The 17217-nt window shown below is 41.7% G+C and overlaps 1 protein-coding gene across 2 annotated transcripts; it reads right to left on the reverse strand.

Annotated features, from left to right (window-relative positions):
- Positions 1–490: 490 nt before the first annotated feature.
- On the reverse strand, positions 491–12910 carry rfc1 (replication factor C (activator 1) 1). 2 transcript variants are annotated; one of them, XM_063218283.1, is made up of 25 exons: positions 12697–12910; positions 10275–10385; positions 10106–10160; positions 9248–9370; positions 8644–8924; positions 8423–8497; positions 8209–8286; positions 7721–7828; positions 7281–7589; positions 6782–6886; positions 6468–6647; positions 6275–6379; positions 5809–6148; positions 5459–5568; positions 4975–5089; positions 4756–4844; positions 4483–4620; positions 4237–4332; positions 3955–4053; positions 3649–3803; positions 3093–3210; positions 2636–2781; positions 1709–1922; positions 1137–1319; positions 491–1036 (listed from the first exon to the last, which is right to left on the reverse strand). In XM_063218283.1, the coding sequence occupies exons 1-25, from the start codon at positions 12697–12699 to the stop codon at positions 944–946; spliced, it is 3429 nt and encodes a 1142-aa protein (XP_063074353.1). In that variant the 5' UTR covers positions 12700–12910; the 3' UTR covers positions 491–943. The 2 variants fall into 2 exon arrangements, with proteins under 2 accessions (XP_063074353.1, XP_063074352.1); XM_063218282.1 differs by having other exon boundaries at positions 5459–5571; positions 12697–12908.
- Positions 12911–17217: the final 4307 nt, after the last annotated feature.

Raw genomic sequence — 17217 nt, forward strand, 5'->3', positions numbered from 1 at the left:
GACATAAAACTTGGATACATCCAGCCATTAACATGGGTCTAGAATTAGAATTGCATCATCAGTTCATTACTGTAAACCAATTTTATATTTGGCTCGTTGATCACACACACACACACACACACACACACACACACACACACACACACACACACACACACACACACACACACACACACACACACACACACACACACACACACACACACACACACACTAGGAGTTCCCCGTCTGCCAGGGAAGCAGTGGCCCCATCTGGTGGTAAGCAAGTATATTGTGGTATAATTGTTCTCTCGTCCACCTGAATTATTGATCTTGGTTGACAGCAATAATTGTGCCAACCATGCGGACTGCCTTTTATTGTCCGACATCTCTGCGGATGGTTTCAGGTCATCGTTTGTTTACACGTGTCTCTACAATAACAGTTTCATGCAACATCCAACCCCAATCCAAATAAACTCAGATTCAGAGAAAAGACAAACAAACTGGAATCTCTCATAGTATTCAACACTTTATTACCAACTTTTGAGGATCTGGTTTTAATCTGAGAGATGTACATACAAATGGTCTATTATGTCTGCTGTCAAAAGTGCTTCTCATATGAAATATCTACGAAACCTCAAGTCTTACCAATGCAATTTTCTATTTACATAACAAGCTACTGTAGTGACTCCCCCTTCACTGTGACAGCACTCTAAGACAGAGAAATATCATACAAAAGAGATTATTGTCAGGTAAGGGGACTTTATTGATACCTGAAGATAGATTTGTGAAAGAATAGGACATTTGTTTAAGAAGGAAAGAGAGAAGAGGGAAATATGAAAAGGAACTACAAAAGGCATTCAACAAAGTGTCTGTACAATGATTCAGAGTCAGGGAAAACGTCTTGGGAGGGATTTTTGGGAAAGGTGGTCCAATGTGTGACACCGAGGTTTCTCGCCAGTGTTCATTTCTTGCCCTTCCCTTTCCCCTTGCCTTTGCCTTTACCTTTTCCTGAATCTTCTGCTTTTTCCTTCTTCACTGGCTTGGCCTTCTTTTGCTAAAGGGAAATGCAAATGTCTCAAGTGAGAAAAAACCCAAACAAAACCTTGAAATGATGAGAGCAGTAAGACACACCGGCACGGCACACCGTCAAGTACCTTAATCATGGCGTCAGCCCCCGGCTCTTCCTCATCTTCCTCTGGCTGCTGAGAGTCCTGCTCCCCATCCATAGCTGTTAGGTCTGCCTCAGGAGCTCCCCTCTTGCCCTTCTTAACAGCCTGCAGCGAGTACGGCGTCAAGTGGCTTTCCTTGTTATAGGCGCGCGTGAAGGCCGCTTTCACCTGGGGGAAAGAAAGGCAGTCGTTATCTCAAACGTTACTGAGGTACATACACAAGAAGGCAGACTGTGACAAAATGATAATCTAAATACAAAAATTAACACATCAACCCATTTTAGCCTAAGCCCTTTTTTGGGAGAAAATTATTAAAACCTCCCTATTAAAACCCAATATCTCAGCCTCGGAAGCACATAAAAACATGAAATAAGTTGCATTTAAAAGCCAGAATCTTCATGTTGCACTAGAATGTATTCATTCAGCTCTAACATACCCACATTTTTAACGAAACAGCTAAAATCTCAAGAACCTGAATGTAGTGTACCGGTATATGTCGCTCCAGGACACAATGGGTTAAGACAGTTTGACAAAAAACTCAGAAATGGTTCTGTCACCTTGGGATCCAGTTTGGAGTAGGGGTCTGGCTTGCCTCCCCATGTGCTGATCTCCATGATGCTGTCCACATCATCTTTAATCAGGTTGTAGTCGTCCATAAGCTGCACTGACTGGCCGGCTCCCTCTGCTCCAGACTGCTGCAGAGGTTTCAGCAGAGCTGAGCGCAGGTAATGCAGATAGTCCAGATTCACTGCCTGCTTACTGCTCAGTGTCCTATGGATGGGATAGAATACAGTAGAGAAGAGTAATATTTATTAATCCTGAAGGAAAATTAAAGGTGTGTGTTGGGGCTTAATACAGTTAAAATCGTTGGCCAGGGTTTATAAAGGTGGTAAAGTGTTTTATTTTTCATATAAGCCATTGTCTTGCTTTAAGACAAGTTAAAAGAGGGAGCATGTCGCTAAGCTAGTGAAAGTCAATGTATCCGTGTAGCATGCTACAATGCTACACGGATCCATTGACTTTCACTAGCTTAGCGACATATTCCCTCTTCTAACCTGTCTTACAGCAAGACAACGCTTAACATGAAAAACAAGACACTTTACTACCTTTAATAACCCCCAGCCAACGATTTTAACTGTATTAAGCCCCAAAATAGTGCCATACCCCTTTAAGGTGTCTTGTAGCACACATACAAACAGATTATTTCACATTAAACATTCACATATTAAAAGTCTCTCAGTGCAATAGTTGTTATAGGGGGGTGGGGTAAAGAGGGAGTATAGAGTTGATTTATGCGGTCCAGTCCCCTATGGCAATCTCTTTCCGTGTGCCATTCTGTGTGGTGTTCAATAGAAATTGTAAGACAGAGGAGCATTCTACTCACACCACAAAAAGGACAATGCTACACAGGTGATTCTTAATGGCCATGTCAGTAAAGATACCAAGCCTCCAAGACACACACACACACAGGCTTCTGAACTGACCTGAGGGACATGTGTGATGCCAGCTCCTGGACGATGCGACTGTGTTTGCCCGTAGAAGAGAACTTGCCCAGCCAACTGGGGAATGTGGGGAACTGGCTCATGTACCCACGCATCAACTCACCGGGCAACACGCTTGCATAGATGGCCTGAAAGACACAATCATCACCAGCACACCTTAAATCACAACTCCAGACAGATAATGCATTCAAATTCAGAGTTCCTTTGTATTCCACTGCCACAACCCTATCCATGTTTATCCCTTGTAAGGAGTTCGGGTCATTTTGACCCGCTTTCAGTTGCTTTTTTGCTTGAGAAAAATGGTATCAATTATTGTTCTTTTACACTGAGATTTACTTGCTTTGTATCATTTTCTGTGAGGAACTTGAATCTGAAAACAGATTTACAGTTGTACTGTGGTTGAGTGTGTGTCCCTGTGAGAGGTTTCCTAATAGCTTACCTGAGTGGGCAGCAAGGACCAGGTCTGCTTTGAGCGAATCTGACGGTCCACCAGGTCTCCATCACAGATGCTGTCTGCCGTTTTGCTCAGCAGGACCAGGTGACTCTTCATGCTACCACTGACAACAGAGAAATCATGTCCTCAGTTACAGCCATCATGGTATCTGTTATGGAACTGTGCATGGTGTGTGAGTATGTGAGAATGACAATCTGAGCGTGTGCCCCTGCATAGTTTCATTTACACAGAGGCAGCAACACTAGGCACATATCTCTCAGCCTTCAAGTAAAGACTCAACTACTCTGACTATCTACTACACTAATGCTTGAGCTGGTGTGTGTGTGTGTGTGTGTGTGTGTGTGTGTGTGTGTGTGTGTGTGTGTGTGTGTGTGTGTGTACTCAAGCCTGCGTTAATGTACCTTTATAATATATAGGTATATTTCCTGTGCACTTTGTTTCCACTAGTGATTGTCGGCTATGATTATGTCCTCGATTGTAAGTCGCTTTCGTTAAAAAAGGGTCTACCAAATACAATGTAATGTAATGTAATGCAATTTACCCAGCCGCTGCAGGCCTGACATGTAAATAATTCTCTTGGACGAACAGTGGGGCCAAAGAATAGTCATGGAAGAACAAATCTGACTTGTCGATTAAACTCATGTGTGCCGTTTCCTCTCCTTTTGTGAACACCTTTCGGCACACATCGAAAGGACCCTAAAAGAAATGCAAATAAAAAACACTGATAATTAGATCTACATCTTCAACCGACACATTTAGCAATCACAGTCAGTATGAGAAGTCCTCAAGTGGTGTGGATTACAGAGAGGAAGTGGGAGAAATGCTGTCAACACAGAAGCTTGTTTACCAGCTTCATATCCTTTTTCGCCTTACTGGCGTCTTGTTTGACCTGGTCGTAAGTCATGACTTTGTCTTTGGCTGACCACATGCTGAGATTATGCAGCACCTAGAGACAGGAGAAGGACGACACCAGACATCACACCACAAACACGATAATGAGCACTTAAAATTTAAATCACAACATTTGGTGGCCAAGATGGTGAGTACAGGAACAGATACAGAGGAATAGTAGAGAACTCTGGATCTTGTAATAAATCTTGAATAGAAGTATAAATATTGTAAGTCATACTTGTCGGACATCTTGATTGGAGGCTAATATAATTTCGTTAAGAGCTGGTGGCGGGATCTTCAGGCCTTCTTTGAAACAGATGGACATCATTGCACCCTGAACAGAAAGGTGAAATCAAAACACTGGCAGCCTGAATAGTGCAATACAGACCACAGCTGCTCACATGTATGCAAGGAATGTGAGTCTTCGTAGAGAAAGTCCAGAAAATATCAATAATGTGCATGTATGCCTCGCGTTTTGAGTTACCTTAATCTGTTCCACACGTGGACGCTGGAAGCGTAGGTCAAAACAGTAGTTGGCCAATGACCGTATTTTTTGATGGTTGCGGTCATTACACATGCAGATTATAGGGATCTTGGATGTCTTTATTAAAGAAATCATTTCCTATTAAAAAAAACACACAATGAGGTCTTTAGTAAGAAAGGAATGAGTTAAATGAGGAAAAGTGTAGTTATGCAAGCAATACTATGGAGAAGACTGCAAATGGGCAGATACCAGCATGGAAAAATAGACAGGTACCTGTATTCCCCCTCGGTCTTCATTTCCTGCCATGCCATCCACCTCATCCATAATCAGCACGTGTTTCTTGCTCACTGTTTGGGACGTACCTGTGACACAAGACAGCATTTCAACACAAATGCCTCATCTACACAAAAGAATAACCAAAACATCATTGGTTATTAAAAAAACAAAAACATTGTCAAATCAAGGATGTAGTTACATCCAAGTTAAACGTACCTGAGTAAAAGTTCTTGATGCTGGTGTTATTTAAAGACTCAGCAATCACCTCCTTAAGCGTGTTCTTACTGCGGGTACAGCTGGCATTCATCTCCACATAACTATAGCCCAAATTCTGCAAACACAGTACAATTACATGTAGGTACTAGGGCTGTACACGATACACTCAACTCACAATTTGGTGCGGATCACGATTTTTGTCCTACGGTTCGGTACACCCAACGATTTTTAATTAATTTGCTTTTGTTTTCTGGACTGAATGGGTAACAGCACTTTGAAAGGGTGCATCACGATACTGCCTTCTTGCACCACGATACAGTATCATGACTCTGCGCTTCATGATTCCTCGGTTTGATACAATATCTTTACAGCCCAGGTAGCTAGGTACACTTACTTGCAAGTAAGCTGCTTAGGGTAAGAGTAGAGTAAGACTGATAATGACAGTTTACCATCAGACTATCTGCATGAGTGAATTCAGACTAACCTGGCACACGAGAGCAGCTGTGGTCGTTTTTCCGACACCAGGAGGACCTGACAGCAACGCTGCCTTAAATGTTGATCCATCATCTTTACCTTGATAGCGGCCAAAGCGTCCTGCTGCATTGACGGGTAAGAAATAGACCGTTACTGATACTACGCAGATGAAGGCTGCTATAGGAACAGCTTTTATTTTTTTGTGAAGCACACTGAATTGCCTATGTGTACGAAAAACGCTATACAAATAACTTGCCTTACCACAGCATATGCAGCAACTTCAAATGTGGGCACTACTGACAGAGAGGTGTGTATGTGTGTGTGTGTGTGTGTGTGTGTGTGTGTGTGTGTGTGTTTTACCTGCAGGTTTGTCTCCGCTGTGGTGACTGTACCAGTTCTGCAGCCAGCGTAGCAGTTTAGATGCACAGCTCTGTTCACCTTGCTGGCCAATCACAGACTTCAGGTTCTGGGGCCGGTATTTGTCAACCCACATCAGACTGCTCTTAGTGTCCTCTGCAGCAGATTTCTGTCCAAAGGCCAACTGCTTCTTTACTTCATCCTTCGTGTCCATGTTACGCTTTGCGCCCAATGGAGACTTTTTCTCCCCCGAGTGGCTTTTTTTAGCACTGGGCACACGCTGTGCGGACTTTGGAGTTGGAGGTCGCGGAGAGGTTTTGGTCTTATTCTTCTCCACTTTATTCTAAAAGGAAAACAGGACAGTGATATTCAAAATCCACGACACAAGCTGTATTCATCTCAGACGAAAAGATACACATTAATAACAAAAACATTAAATGCAGCATTAACTTAATTAACATTAACTTACCTCCGCTTCTGCAGCAATCTCATATTTAGACTTTTTCCCCGGTTTGGATCGAATTAGCTCCAAAAGCCCATCTTCATCAATGACCTTGGTGCCTAAACTGTGTGCCTACGCACAGACGACAAATAATTAAGCTTTTGCCTTAAATAAATTAAATTCAAAGAAAAACAAAATATGAAGAATAGTAATTTAATACTTTTTCAGTCTTGGAAGCCCCGCTATCTCGTCCAGCCACTAGATAATTGGTTTTCTTGCTGATATTTCCGGTCACTTTGCCGCCATAGCGTTCGACGAGAGACTTTGCATCATCACGTTCCATTGACTCCAGCACCCCAGTCAGAACGAACGTCAGGCCTTCCAAACAGTTGTCAGCACCCTATTTCAGCAAAACCATATTCACACAGTGTCATAGTTAGTCCTGCTCAAAATGTAGTAGTTATACGCAGTCCCATTTGATTCTGCATTGATTTGCATGCAACAACTGTGGATTGGGGGAAGAGGGAGCATTACCACAGGGATTTCTTTGGAGCCAAGTGCACGTGGACCGTCTCTATTAAGGTAGTTGCGGAAAGCAGCAGAATTTCCCCGACGTTTCTCTGAATCCTCTGGACTAGTCTGAATGAGAACCAGACAAAAGGTGGTTGAAGGCATGCAGATAAAACATGCCTTGTTAACCCATTGATGCCTGATGTTGCGTTGCGCAACATTGGCCCTGGCGCCTGGAGCTGCATTACGCAACATTCATGCTCATGAGATGAGACAACTTTATTAAAAACATATGTTAGTTTGAGATAAATGAAGACATTCTAATGAAAGACGTGGGTCTTAGTGTTTAAATGCAACTCAGGGCATATTTTTATGTGCTTCAGAAGCTGAGATATTTAGGTTTTTATAGGCTGAGGTCAGCTTTTCTTAAAAAGGGCTCAGGAATTCAGCACTCGTTTTTACAGGTGCCTTAGGCGTCAATGGGTTAATTGGTATACAGCAGAATTCACATGTCCATACTCACCTCTGGTTTTATAGGCGAGATTTTGTTTGGGCCTGATGCACCACCACTTCCTGTCTTAGGTGTATTGTCACTCCCAGTTCTTGGAGTGCTTGGACCCCCGGTCTTAGGTGTGGCTGCTTTCTCTGAGTAGATGGGCTCTTTTTTAGGCGAGACGAGTTTAGTTTCTACCTTCTCAACCTTCTGCTTCTGCTCCTGCTCCTCATCTCTACGTTTCATAGATGCCAACTTTGAGCTCGCTTTCTTCTTTTCATCAATGTTCTTCTCAGTTTCAATTGTACTGATCTTTTTTGTAGGAGAGGGAAGGGTAGCCTGCAGGTAGAGCAGAGCATGTGAGCAGCGCAAAAAGACACACAGGGGATATCTCCTTTCAGGTATTCATAAATCAGAACAATACTATTTAATAGTAGTACTATATGATGGTGAGTAGGATAAGGTTTTGCCTTTTTAGGAGAGGACTGCTTCTGGCTGGGATGATCTTCCTCCTTCACCTGTTTCCTAGGTGAGCAGCTGGTACTGGAGCCCGGCCCGTCACCAGGGTCTGTACGTGCCTGCAGGGAGGATAGAACACGGTAACAAACATTCCATAGACTTTAAAGGACCAGTTCTACCAATTTCAATATGCTGTTGTATTGCTCACGCTACCCTTGACTTGTCTGCTGATGTTGCAACCTTTTGGATATTATTGGGAATAAATCAAGATGTTTTTTTTAAATGTAAACAAACACCTGCCCCCATTACAATGACCAGGATCTCGGAACAGGCTGAAGGAAAAAAAATAAAAAATAAAAAATCTCAAGTACTGACAAGTCCAGGGTAGTGTGAGCATTACAGCTGCATGTTGAAATTGGCTGAACTTATCCTTTAAGTGACAATACAAAGAGCAACTTTTTTAAACAAACAAACTGCTTGCTGGCCAAGCGGACCATACCTTTTTGGCTAGTGGACCGTCTTCCAGCATAGCTAGAGTTCGGGCAAACTCCTCGTCCTCGTGAATCTGTCTTTCCAGCTGTAAACATACAACATAGCAAAAAAACACATTTAGTATACACATAAACCATTGAGAATCAACTTTCTGTTAAAAAGCAGTTAATGCAAATGTATACATATGTAGCAGTTGTGTTAATATGAGATTCCGCGTTCACCTCCATATCCTCATCCATTTCGAGCTGCTTTGCAATTCCCGCGTCATTCAGAGACTCATCTGATTCATGTGTTGGCTAAAAGACAACATACAATGGACACTTAGCTAAACATTGACAGTCAGACTATCCATGAGAATTCAATCTTGTATATTATAATCTAAAAATGCAAAAAAATACATTTAAGCTTATTAAGTGATGGGGGGAACGCATAAAGCACTTACTGCTTTCCTTTTGACACTGGACACAAGCTTCTTATCTGATCGCTGAATACTGCTGGAGCCAAAGTAATCCAGTACTGAGGTTGGAGTTTTTTTAGGTGGGGATATTGCCTTTTGCTTGGCTGGAGGTGTGTGCTTTGGCTTTGACATAGTAGGGGAGTTGATAGATGATTTTGAGGATGATTTTGATGAATCTTTAGAGGGGGCTTTTTGAGTCTTCTTCTCGCCCTCTTTCCCGGTCTTCTTAAGACCATTTTCCACTGGTGTTGAGCTGAACGCATCATCTGAACAGAAACAAAGAGAGTAGATTAGAGTAAGATACTGCTGGCTCAGACTTTTCCTGGATCCATGTGATGTCAGGTGAACTCCCTTTTAGGAGACCTTCGGTTAGGAGGACAGGGCTGTGGCGCACATCTTGTGCAAGCCACCACCAAACATCACAAAAAGAGAAGAAGGAGGGGACAATGCCCCCTTGGGAGACCAAACATGAGCACACTCCTTTGCATTGGTTGGGCAGAGTTTGAATCCTCCTTCTCTAATCTACTCTCTTTGACAGAAACATAACAGATGTGTACAAAATACTTGCTGTTTTAGGGGATTTACTCACCAGAATCAGACTCAAACTGAATAGGTCCTTTCTTCTCTTTTTTTGACTTGAGTTGTTGGTCTACTTTGTCTCGCTCTTGTTCTTTCTTAACCTTCCTGTGTTTGCTCTCCTCTTCCTCTGAGTCTGGCAGAGAAAAAAAAACATTTTAGACAAATATCAAGTAATAACCTTAAAGCGATAACCTATTTCTCCTGTTCTTCCATGAGTTCTGGAAATAATCAAGGGATGGTGGAAAATAAGCTTAGTTGAGGAATAGTGTGGTATCGAGTTACAGTGTGTAAGATATCTATTCCCTTCTCCAAACGTGAGCTAAAAGGTCAAAAGACACAGTTGTTTTCTTGTAGGCTGCCACTACTGAAAAGTAATTGAATTAGCTAGCCCATAGCTGTTCATCACATGAATATACCCAGTGTTATAGAAAATAAAAACAACAACAAAAAACATTCTAAACATGAATGTAGGCTATATGCATGTCATTTAGGGTCACACATGAATATGGAAGATCATCCACAGGCAACAGGAATAGCCTACAATACTATCAGCAGTGGAAAAGAAAAGGGACATTGTGAAATCAAGTTTCGTAATTAACAAAACAAATAAAATGTGGACCTTTCATAACAGCTTCATGGCACAAAATGAAATAAAGCAAGAGCAACCGGAGATAGCAACCTGGCTCCCTGGTCAACTCTAGATGCACGTGATGTTCCGAGCTGTATGAATCTATAAGACTGTGGCGATGTTCTGCTTCAGACACAACAGACACACAGGGTCTTTGCTATACCTGGCCCAACCCCCTCTGGGGAGGCTAAATAAAAATATACTATTGACATATCACATTTAAATTGATGGAACCTATACCTGATTCTATGATTGCTTTCTTCTTTCTTTTGGAAGACGGCTTCTCTGCAGAATTCTGAAAAAGACAGTAATAACTTAGTGTTAATATAATAATAAAATAATGTAGAACTAATACATCTACAAATAGGTCTTGCCATTCTTTGCAATAGAGATGCGAAAAGTATTGTACCTTGGACACAGATTTCTTTTTGACAGGCTTCTCTTCATCTGCCCTGTTGCTGCTGTTCACAGCTGGTTTAGGGGGCCCCACTTTTGCTGGCCCAAAAAATCTACGAATGTCCTGAAAAACAAGGACAGAAAACAAGTGGAAAAAACAACATAGCTACTACCACTTTGACATTCCGAGTTAAGCGGTTGAGAAATAAGAAAAACTTTTTGTTAAAAATTATTACCACCAAGCACACTGGAAAGTTTAGAGCAACAAATCCATCTGGGGGCAATTTACAGTTAAGGACAAAATTATTGGCAAGGGGACACCACCAGATTTCTCAGCTAAATGACCATTATCAACAAATGATGTTTGTTAGGGTTAACATCTGGAAACTGAGAGGGCCGCTCCAGCATCATGGCTCTAGTATCCTTGATGATTTTTTTGGACTAGGCTTAATTTGGATGAATGCTTTCGGTTATCTTATTTCAAGCCAAAGCAATCATCTCTGCATCCTCTCCCTCTCTCCTGACTTGCTTATGCTCTGATGATGGTCTCTGACCGAAAGTTTGGCTATTAAATGAACAAATAGATTTGCTTATGCCTTGATGATGGTCTCTGACCGAAAGTTTGGCTATTAAATGAACAAATAGATTTAAGCTTGCAGACCTTTTTCTTTCTTGTTTATGTTTGTCACCCATTAAGCGTGAGTGTGGTGTAATCTGTTTAAATGCATGCTCTCCTTCAAAATGTTAACAATCATCTTTTGCATGGTGCCATAGACTAGAACAGGGCTCTCTGTGCCTGAAACTAGAAAACTGCCCCATAGCATGATGCTCCAACCCCACCACCATGTTTAACTGTGGCAACCGTGTTAACAAGGTTTAAGGACATTTCTTCAAGTATAAACAAGTTGCAACATCTATGTGACCATACAGGTCCAATTTAATCTCATCAAATCAAATGCTCACAGGAAAACCTCAACCTGGTGCTGATATGTGGTTCTTTTTGTAAAGGGGCAGTGAATGGTGACGATGAGCCCTAACAACTGTGTTTCTTTATAAAACGAACTCCTAAAGAGGCCTGATATGGCAGTGAGACCCTGGCAAATCATATTGACAGGTGTCTGTGGTCAGACTAAATACAGTTCCCACAGCTCCACTTGGTGGTGGGAGCATGAAGTAGTTGGGGCGTTTCCACAACTTTAGGCCCAGGACATGCTTGCTGTGCGATCAAGTGCACATATTTTCCTCAGGACAACAACCTGAGTCTGAGTATGTATTGTTGGGTCTACCAAAAAGATATTAACCAAAAGCAGACATCAATTAGTCCAAAAGTTCAAGGATACTTAAATACTAAAACCATGATCCTGGAGTGGCCAGACCTCAATGCTATCTATGGTGGGTGGTGAAACTGAATGTCGCATGTTCATAAGTCATGCTATTTAGGGCTAGCTAGAGCCATTTGCAATGGAGGAATGGGCCAAAATCCCTTTGCCAACCTAAATAACACCTAATCAACTAGTTGACAGTCTTATTGAATGTCAAGTGGGTTAATCATGGATATCCATGTCTTTTTTTATTCTTTTTTTTTATATCTCTGTGTAATAATAGCATGTTCTATTGAAACATGTTCATATTCATAGTGTAGACCTATTTGTGTACAGAATAACAAAATATGTTATTGTTCGTGGAGAAACCAACACTGTGTGCAGTTTCATGTGATTGTAATAATTTGGTAGTCCTAAACCGCATCTCAGAGGGTGCAACCAGGCAGCCATCATGACCAATGATTATGTCAGTGCTCTACACTGCATGCTAAATTACTGCAACACTTTTGACACTTGACCCAGTTTGTGTCCGCAACCGATTCTGTGACAAGACCTAATTTGAGCACTGGGTACATAGTTGTCGTTCGCAGAACAACAACAACAACAATAATAGGCCCCTATAAACAAAAGATTACACAAGGTAATATGCAAAGAAGTGCACATTGTAAGTAAACAGCTTAGCAAGTTCCTTAGATCCTTCTTAGCACGTCCTTCGTGCTCCTAATTCACCACATCAGACAGCTCGTTTGACAGCACTGTGCAAGTTTTTCAGCAATTGTAGGACGTAGTAGTGGTAGCCTACTCTCCTTATTATGTCTCGTCCAAGACCAGCGCGTTCCAAGCTGTTATAAGTAATACGACATCAAATAATGTGCACGTTGACAACAAAACAACCCCAACCAGCAATTAAAGACTACGGTTTGCATGACACAGTACAGGTCAATGCAAAATCTTAAGTTATGGCCAATATGAAGTATTAGCAGCCTTGCATGTTGAATGTGTTAGCATGAAAGGAAACCATGCCACAACAGTCCAAATAGCGCGCAGTGCTTCTTGGTACATCGTTGTCAAAAGACTGAAGTAAAAACAGCATGCATCCATCGAATCACTCACCATGATCTCTACAAATAACACGGGGTACTTGGTCTGTCTGGAGTCTATACAGAAAAGTTAAAAACAATTTCGCTATGGCTCCTTTGGCGCCAAGTGTAATTCCCGTCCGCGCCGTGTGATGACGCGCACGCGGGAGGAAACTGACGGCTTCCTTTCCTTTCTGGGCAGTACCAGATCATCCCGTACGCACAGAAAGGTGACAGCGCTGGTAAATGACCGGCCTACTGACCACTGACAGACAAATAAAACCCAGAAAATCATTTGACTGACTGATTCTGCTTTTCTGAACTCAACAGGCTGTGTCAACAGAAACCATGGACTCACTCAGGCCTATCAGAAAGACAGACCAAAAAATGTGCCAAATGCCATAGTGTCATATCTGCCTTTTTTATTTCCATTTTTCACACAGAGCAGTACTATACGTTTCACATTTGCATCACACAACAGCTGTTTTTTTTCAACAGTATGAACATAATCACAACAAAAACACCAAAACAAAGACAGCAACCATGAAAAAACAAACAAACAAAAAACACAAGAAAAATGCCCAAACAAAAAAATTGACATTGACCTCTGCTCTCCCAAAATAGTTACTGTAGGCTACAGTTAAGTAGACATGTTCTTCTATATAGTTCAAAAAAGGTCCCCAAACTGGGGAATTCTTTCTTGAAAGTAACTCGCTAATGGTGTCACCTGCCTTTTAATAAGTAGACAATGATCAGAGTTCCAAGCGGAATGCAGTATCTGTAGCCTACATACTTTGGGAATACATGCAAAACATTCACACACACACACACACACACACACACACACACACACACACACACACACACACACACACACACACACACACACACACACACACACACACACACACACACACACGCGTTGTGCTTTGTGAGGTTCAACATTTTATAAAATTCTATAGAAACTTGTAATACTCAACAGCACTTTATCAAATACCCACTTTATTCACAATATAATTTACGTGATTATTCTTTGTAGGGAGGATATCCTGTATTACCTCAACTACAATCCAAGCCTATCGCCCTTGGAAAGTAAAAACCACATCCTGTCTCAAACAAAATCAACAATTGTGAGTAGACCTACAGCTGAGCCATATTTTTATACATATTGAAACAAAGTGCAAATTACTATTCTATATGAAATGTGCTGTCAATAATCACACATACACACACAACAGGCAAACAGACAAAGCCAGAGATAGGCCAACTTTTTCCAGTCAAACCAAGGTATTTTTCACCAATGGCAAGCTCATCAGAAAGCCACACTAAGATGACATGGACAATCTCTTTTTTATATATATGTATGTATATGGTCTTTTACGACTTTATTGATGATAGGACAATTTGAGAGATGGGCAGGAAGCGAATGGGGAGAGAGATAGGGAGGGGTCGGCAAAGGACAAGGCCGGGAATCGAACCCGGGGCGGCCGCACGGCAGACGAGTGCCCTACCGGTTGGCCATGGCAGGCCCGAAATGTACAATCTCATACACCTGTTGTTACTAAACATGTAAGAACAGAGAGAAAATATTTTTTTTAAATATAAAAAAATACAACATGCTTTTGGAATTAGGTCCTGTTGTGGTGTAGTTATGAAAAATCTGATATGACACACAATCATGTGGCCAGGCACCACCTATCGGCACAACTTACTGTATAAACACGTTTCCTGCAGAATCATTTGCTTTCCTGGAGCAACTATCTCAAAGGTTTGTTTTGTCCCCATACTAAGTAAGTAGGGTAAAAATCAGTCAACACATTTGGGTGTTGCTTCCAGGCAAAGAATAACTGAATAAAATACTAAGAATGATGGTGAGTATCAATTGTTTCCTTCATGCAGTTTGAGTATGAACATACTTGGGGGATGACCATTTTATATTTTGTCTCTGACTATTCTTTTCAATTTTTTATGTAGTACATCACAAACCTGGAGCTGCTTCAGAAATGCAAAAATATAACTGACTGAGTGACAATAAAAAATAAAGATGTGATTCTCCCAGCGGTTTACTCATATCAGGTCATTACAGACAATGACCTGTACAGAAGATACACCCACAAGGAATAAATGGCTATGCCAAATGGGCGATGCCTAGGTGTCCAGTGCAGTCAACCAAGAGGGAGTAATTAGTGCAGCTAACATAATTGACACCCTGATCAGCAGAATTCAGAATTAACAGAAAGGAAACAGCCAACACTGATGGTGATGTTATCTACAGTATTCAGGACAGTCTTCTCCATGTAACTTTCACTTAGCAGTCACAGGAATGGAAATTTGCGTTTCTGCAGCCAAATCCGTACCCATGCCACTGAACTGGTGGACATTTTTGACCCCAGATATGACTGTAAAAAGGAATCTTTAGTTTCTCTCTGAGTTGCTTTTTATCGGATGTACTGGTCAGGGGGATGGCCCTCTGGTACATCTAGAGCTATGCAGAAAGCCAAAAAGGGTCCTGTTCAATTTATATCAAATGTACATTTACTTGTTCATTAGAAACAGCTATAATGTTTAAACAAAACCAACTGTAATTTAAACAGGTTCGACTTGCATGGATTTTCTGACCAAACACTCAAATGTAAGTGAAGAAAGTACTCAAAGGGAGGGAAGAACATTAAATGCTCGGTCTGTAGAGAGGACCACGGGGCTTTTGGAAAAGGATGAAAATGGATGAGCTTACCAACACGGTCCCTCCCCCCTCGTGGAGGACAGAAACTGTGATAAGAATGAAGCCATTGCAGTGGATGAGATCAAGTGGATTTTGCATGAAAATTGCCACTGGAAATTCTCACACCACAAACTGTTGCTCTTCGTATAATGCCTACAGCTCCTCTACCTGGTGGTATAAGTACTGAGCACAATCACAGTTTAGCAGAGACAGTGGAGTTAATTGAGGGCATTGCTGACAGCATCCAGGGACCAGGCACAGGGCTGTGAGACTGTTGAACTTGTTAGTTTGGCATCTGTTGGGCACACAGCGATTCTCCTCGAAAGACCCTGTCAAACATTGACATGTCTCAATCACACATGCCCATGGGGGACTCTCATGACAGCAACCAGCAATATACCCAAAGCTCTGCTTAGCCTTAATTTACGGTGGTGGTGCAATATCCTAGTGATCTCCCACGAAGCACTGAACACTAACAACCCCATAACCTAATCTTTCTGTATCAGAGGTCCCATTTTAAAATGAAATGCAAATTTCCTGATTAACATGTTTCTGAAATGTTTCCTTGTAATGGATTGGACTGGTATTGGCCCTCACAATTACTTAAAATGCATATAAAACATGTTGCGTGACTTTTATCTCTTCACAATTTATTAGTCAAATTAGTCCTGATACCTAAACACACTGTGTAGTGTTTTTCAATCATTTTCAAGTTTCTTTAAGGGGATACTGTGTGAGATTTTTAGCTGTTTATTTCCAGAATTCATGCAACCCATTCACTAATGTTACCTTTTTCATGAATTCTTACCACCACCATCAAATTCTAAGTATTCATTATGACTGAAAAAATTGCAATTTTCATACATGAAAAGGGGGATCTTCTCCATGGTCCGCCATTTTGAATGTCCAAAAATAGCCATTTTTAGCTGCAAAAGTGACAGTCATGGGTGAGCGGGGCAGTCATGGGTGAGCGGTTAGGGCGTCAGACTTGCATCCCAGAGGTTGCCGGTTCGACTCCCGACCCGCCAGGTTGGTGGGGGGAGTAATCAACCAGTGCTCTCCCCCATCCTCCTCCATGACTGAGGTACCCTGAGCATGGTACCGTCCCACCGCACTGCTCCCCATGGGGCGCCACTGAGGGCTGCCCCCTTGCACGGGAGAGGCATAAATGCAATTTCGTTGTGTGCAGTGTTCACTTGTGTGCTGTGTCACAATGACAATGGGAGTTGGAGTTTCCCAATGGGCTTTCACTTTTTCACTTTCAAAGTGACTGTACTTGGGCCATACTAGAAAATATTTGTTTATCACTTAGTAAACTTTCATGAAAAGATCCAATTTGGCAATAGGCAGCCCAGTTTCAATGAGCAACATCGTTGCAGTACCTTTTTTGACCATTTCCTGCACAGTGTCCCTTTAACTTCCACCGCAGATATTCTGTGGGATTTGAGTTCCAGATTATTTGTTGGCCCTGACACTTGACCTTATCCGTATATCTTCAAAGAAGGTATTTACAGGTTTGGCTCAATGAACAGGTACATTACCATTTCAAGAAATGATTCAATTGTCCCTAAGCATAATTTCAACTGATTGGATCAGAAAATTGTCAAAATGTCAACATAAATTTGAGTAGTCATTGAATAGGCACTGGCAGCCATCTCCCATCACCTGAAGCTAATGGGCTTTGCAGACAGAAACATTCACTGATATCTTAACTTACACATGCACCTAAATTGAATTTAAAAAAAAATGCTACGGGCCAAGAAAAATCAACCAGGCTGTGCATGACTGGATGGAAGTCATATTCATTTTATTAGTTGCGAATCTTCTTTCAAC

The sequence above is a fragment of the Engraulis encrasicolus genome, chromosome 16, assembly GCF_034702125.1.
Source record: "Engraulis encrasicolus isolate BLACKSEA-1 chromosome 16, IST_EnEncr_1.0, whole genome shotgun sequence".
NCBI classification, from domain to species: Eukaryota; Metazoa; Chordata; class Actinopteri; order Clupeiformes; family Engraulidae; genus Engraulis; species Engraulis encrasicolus.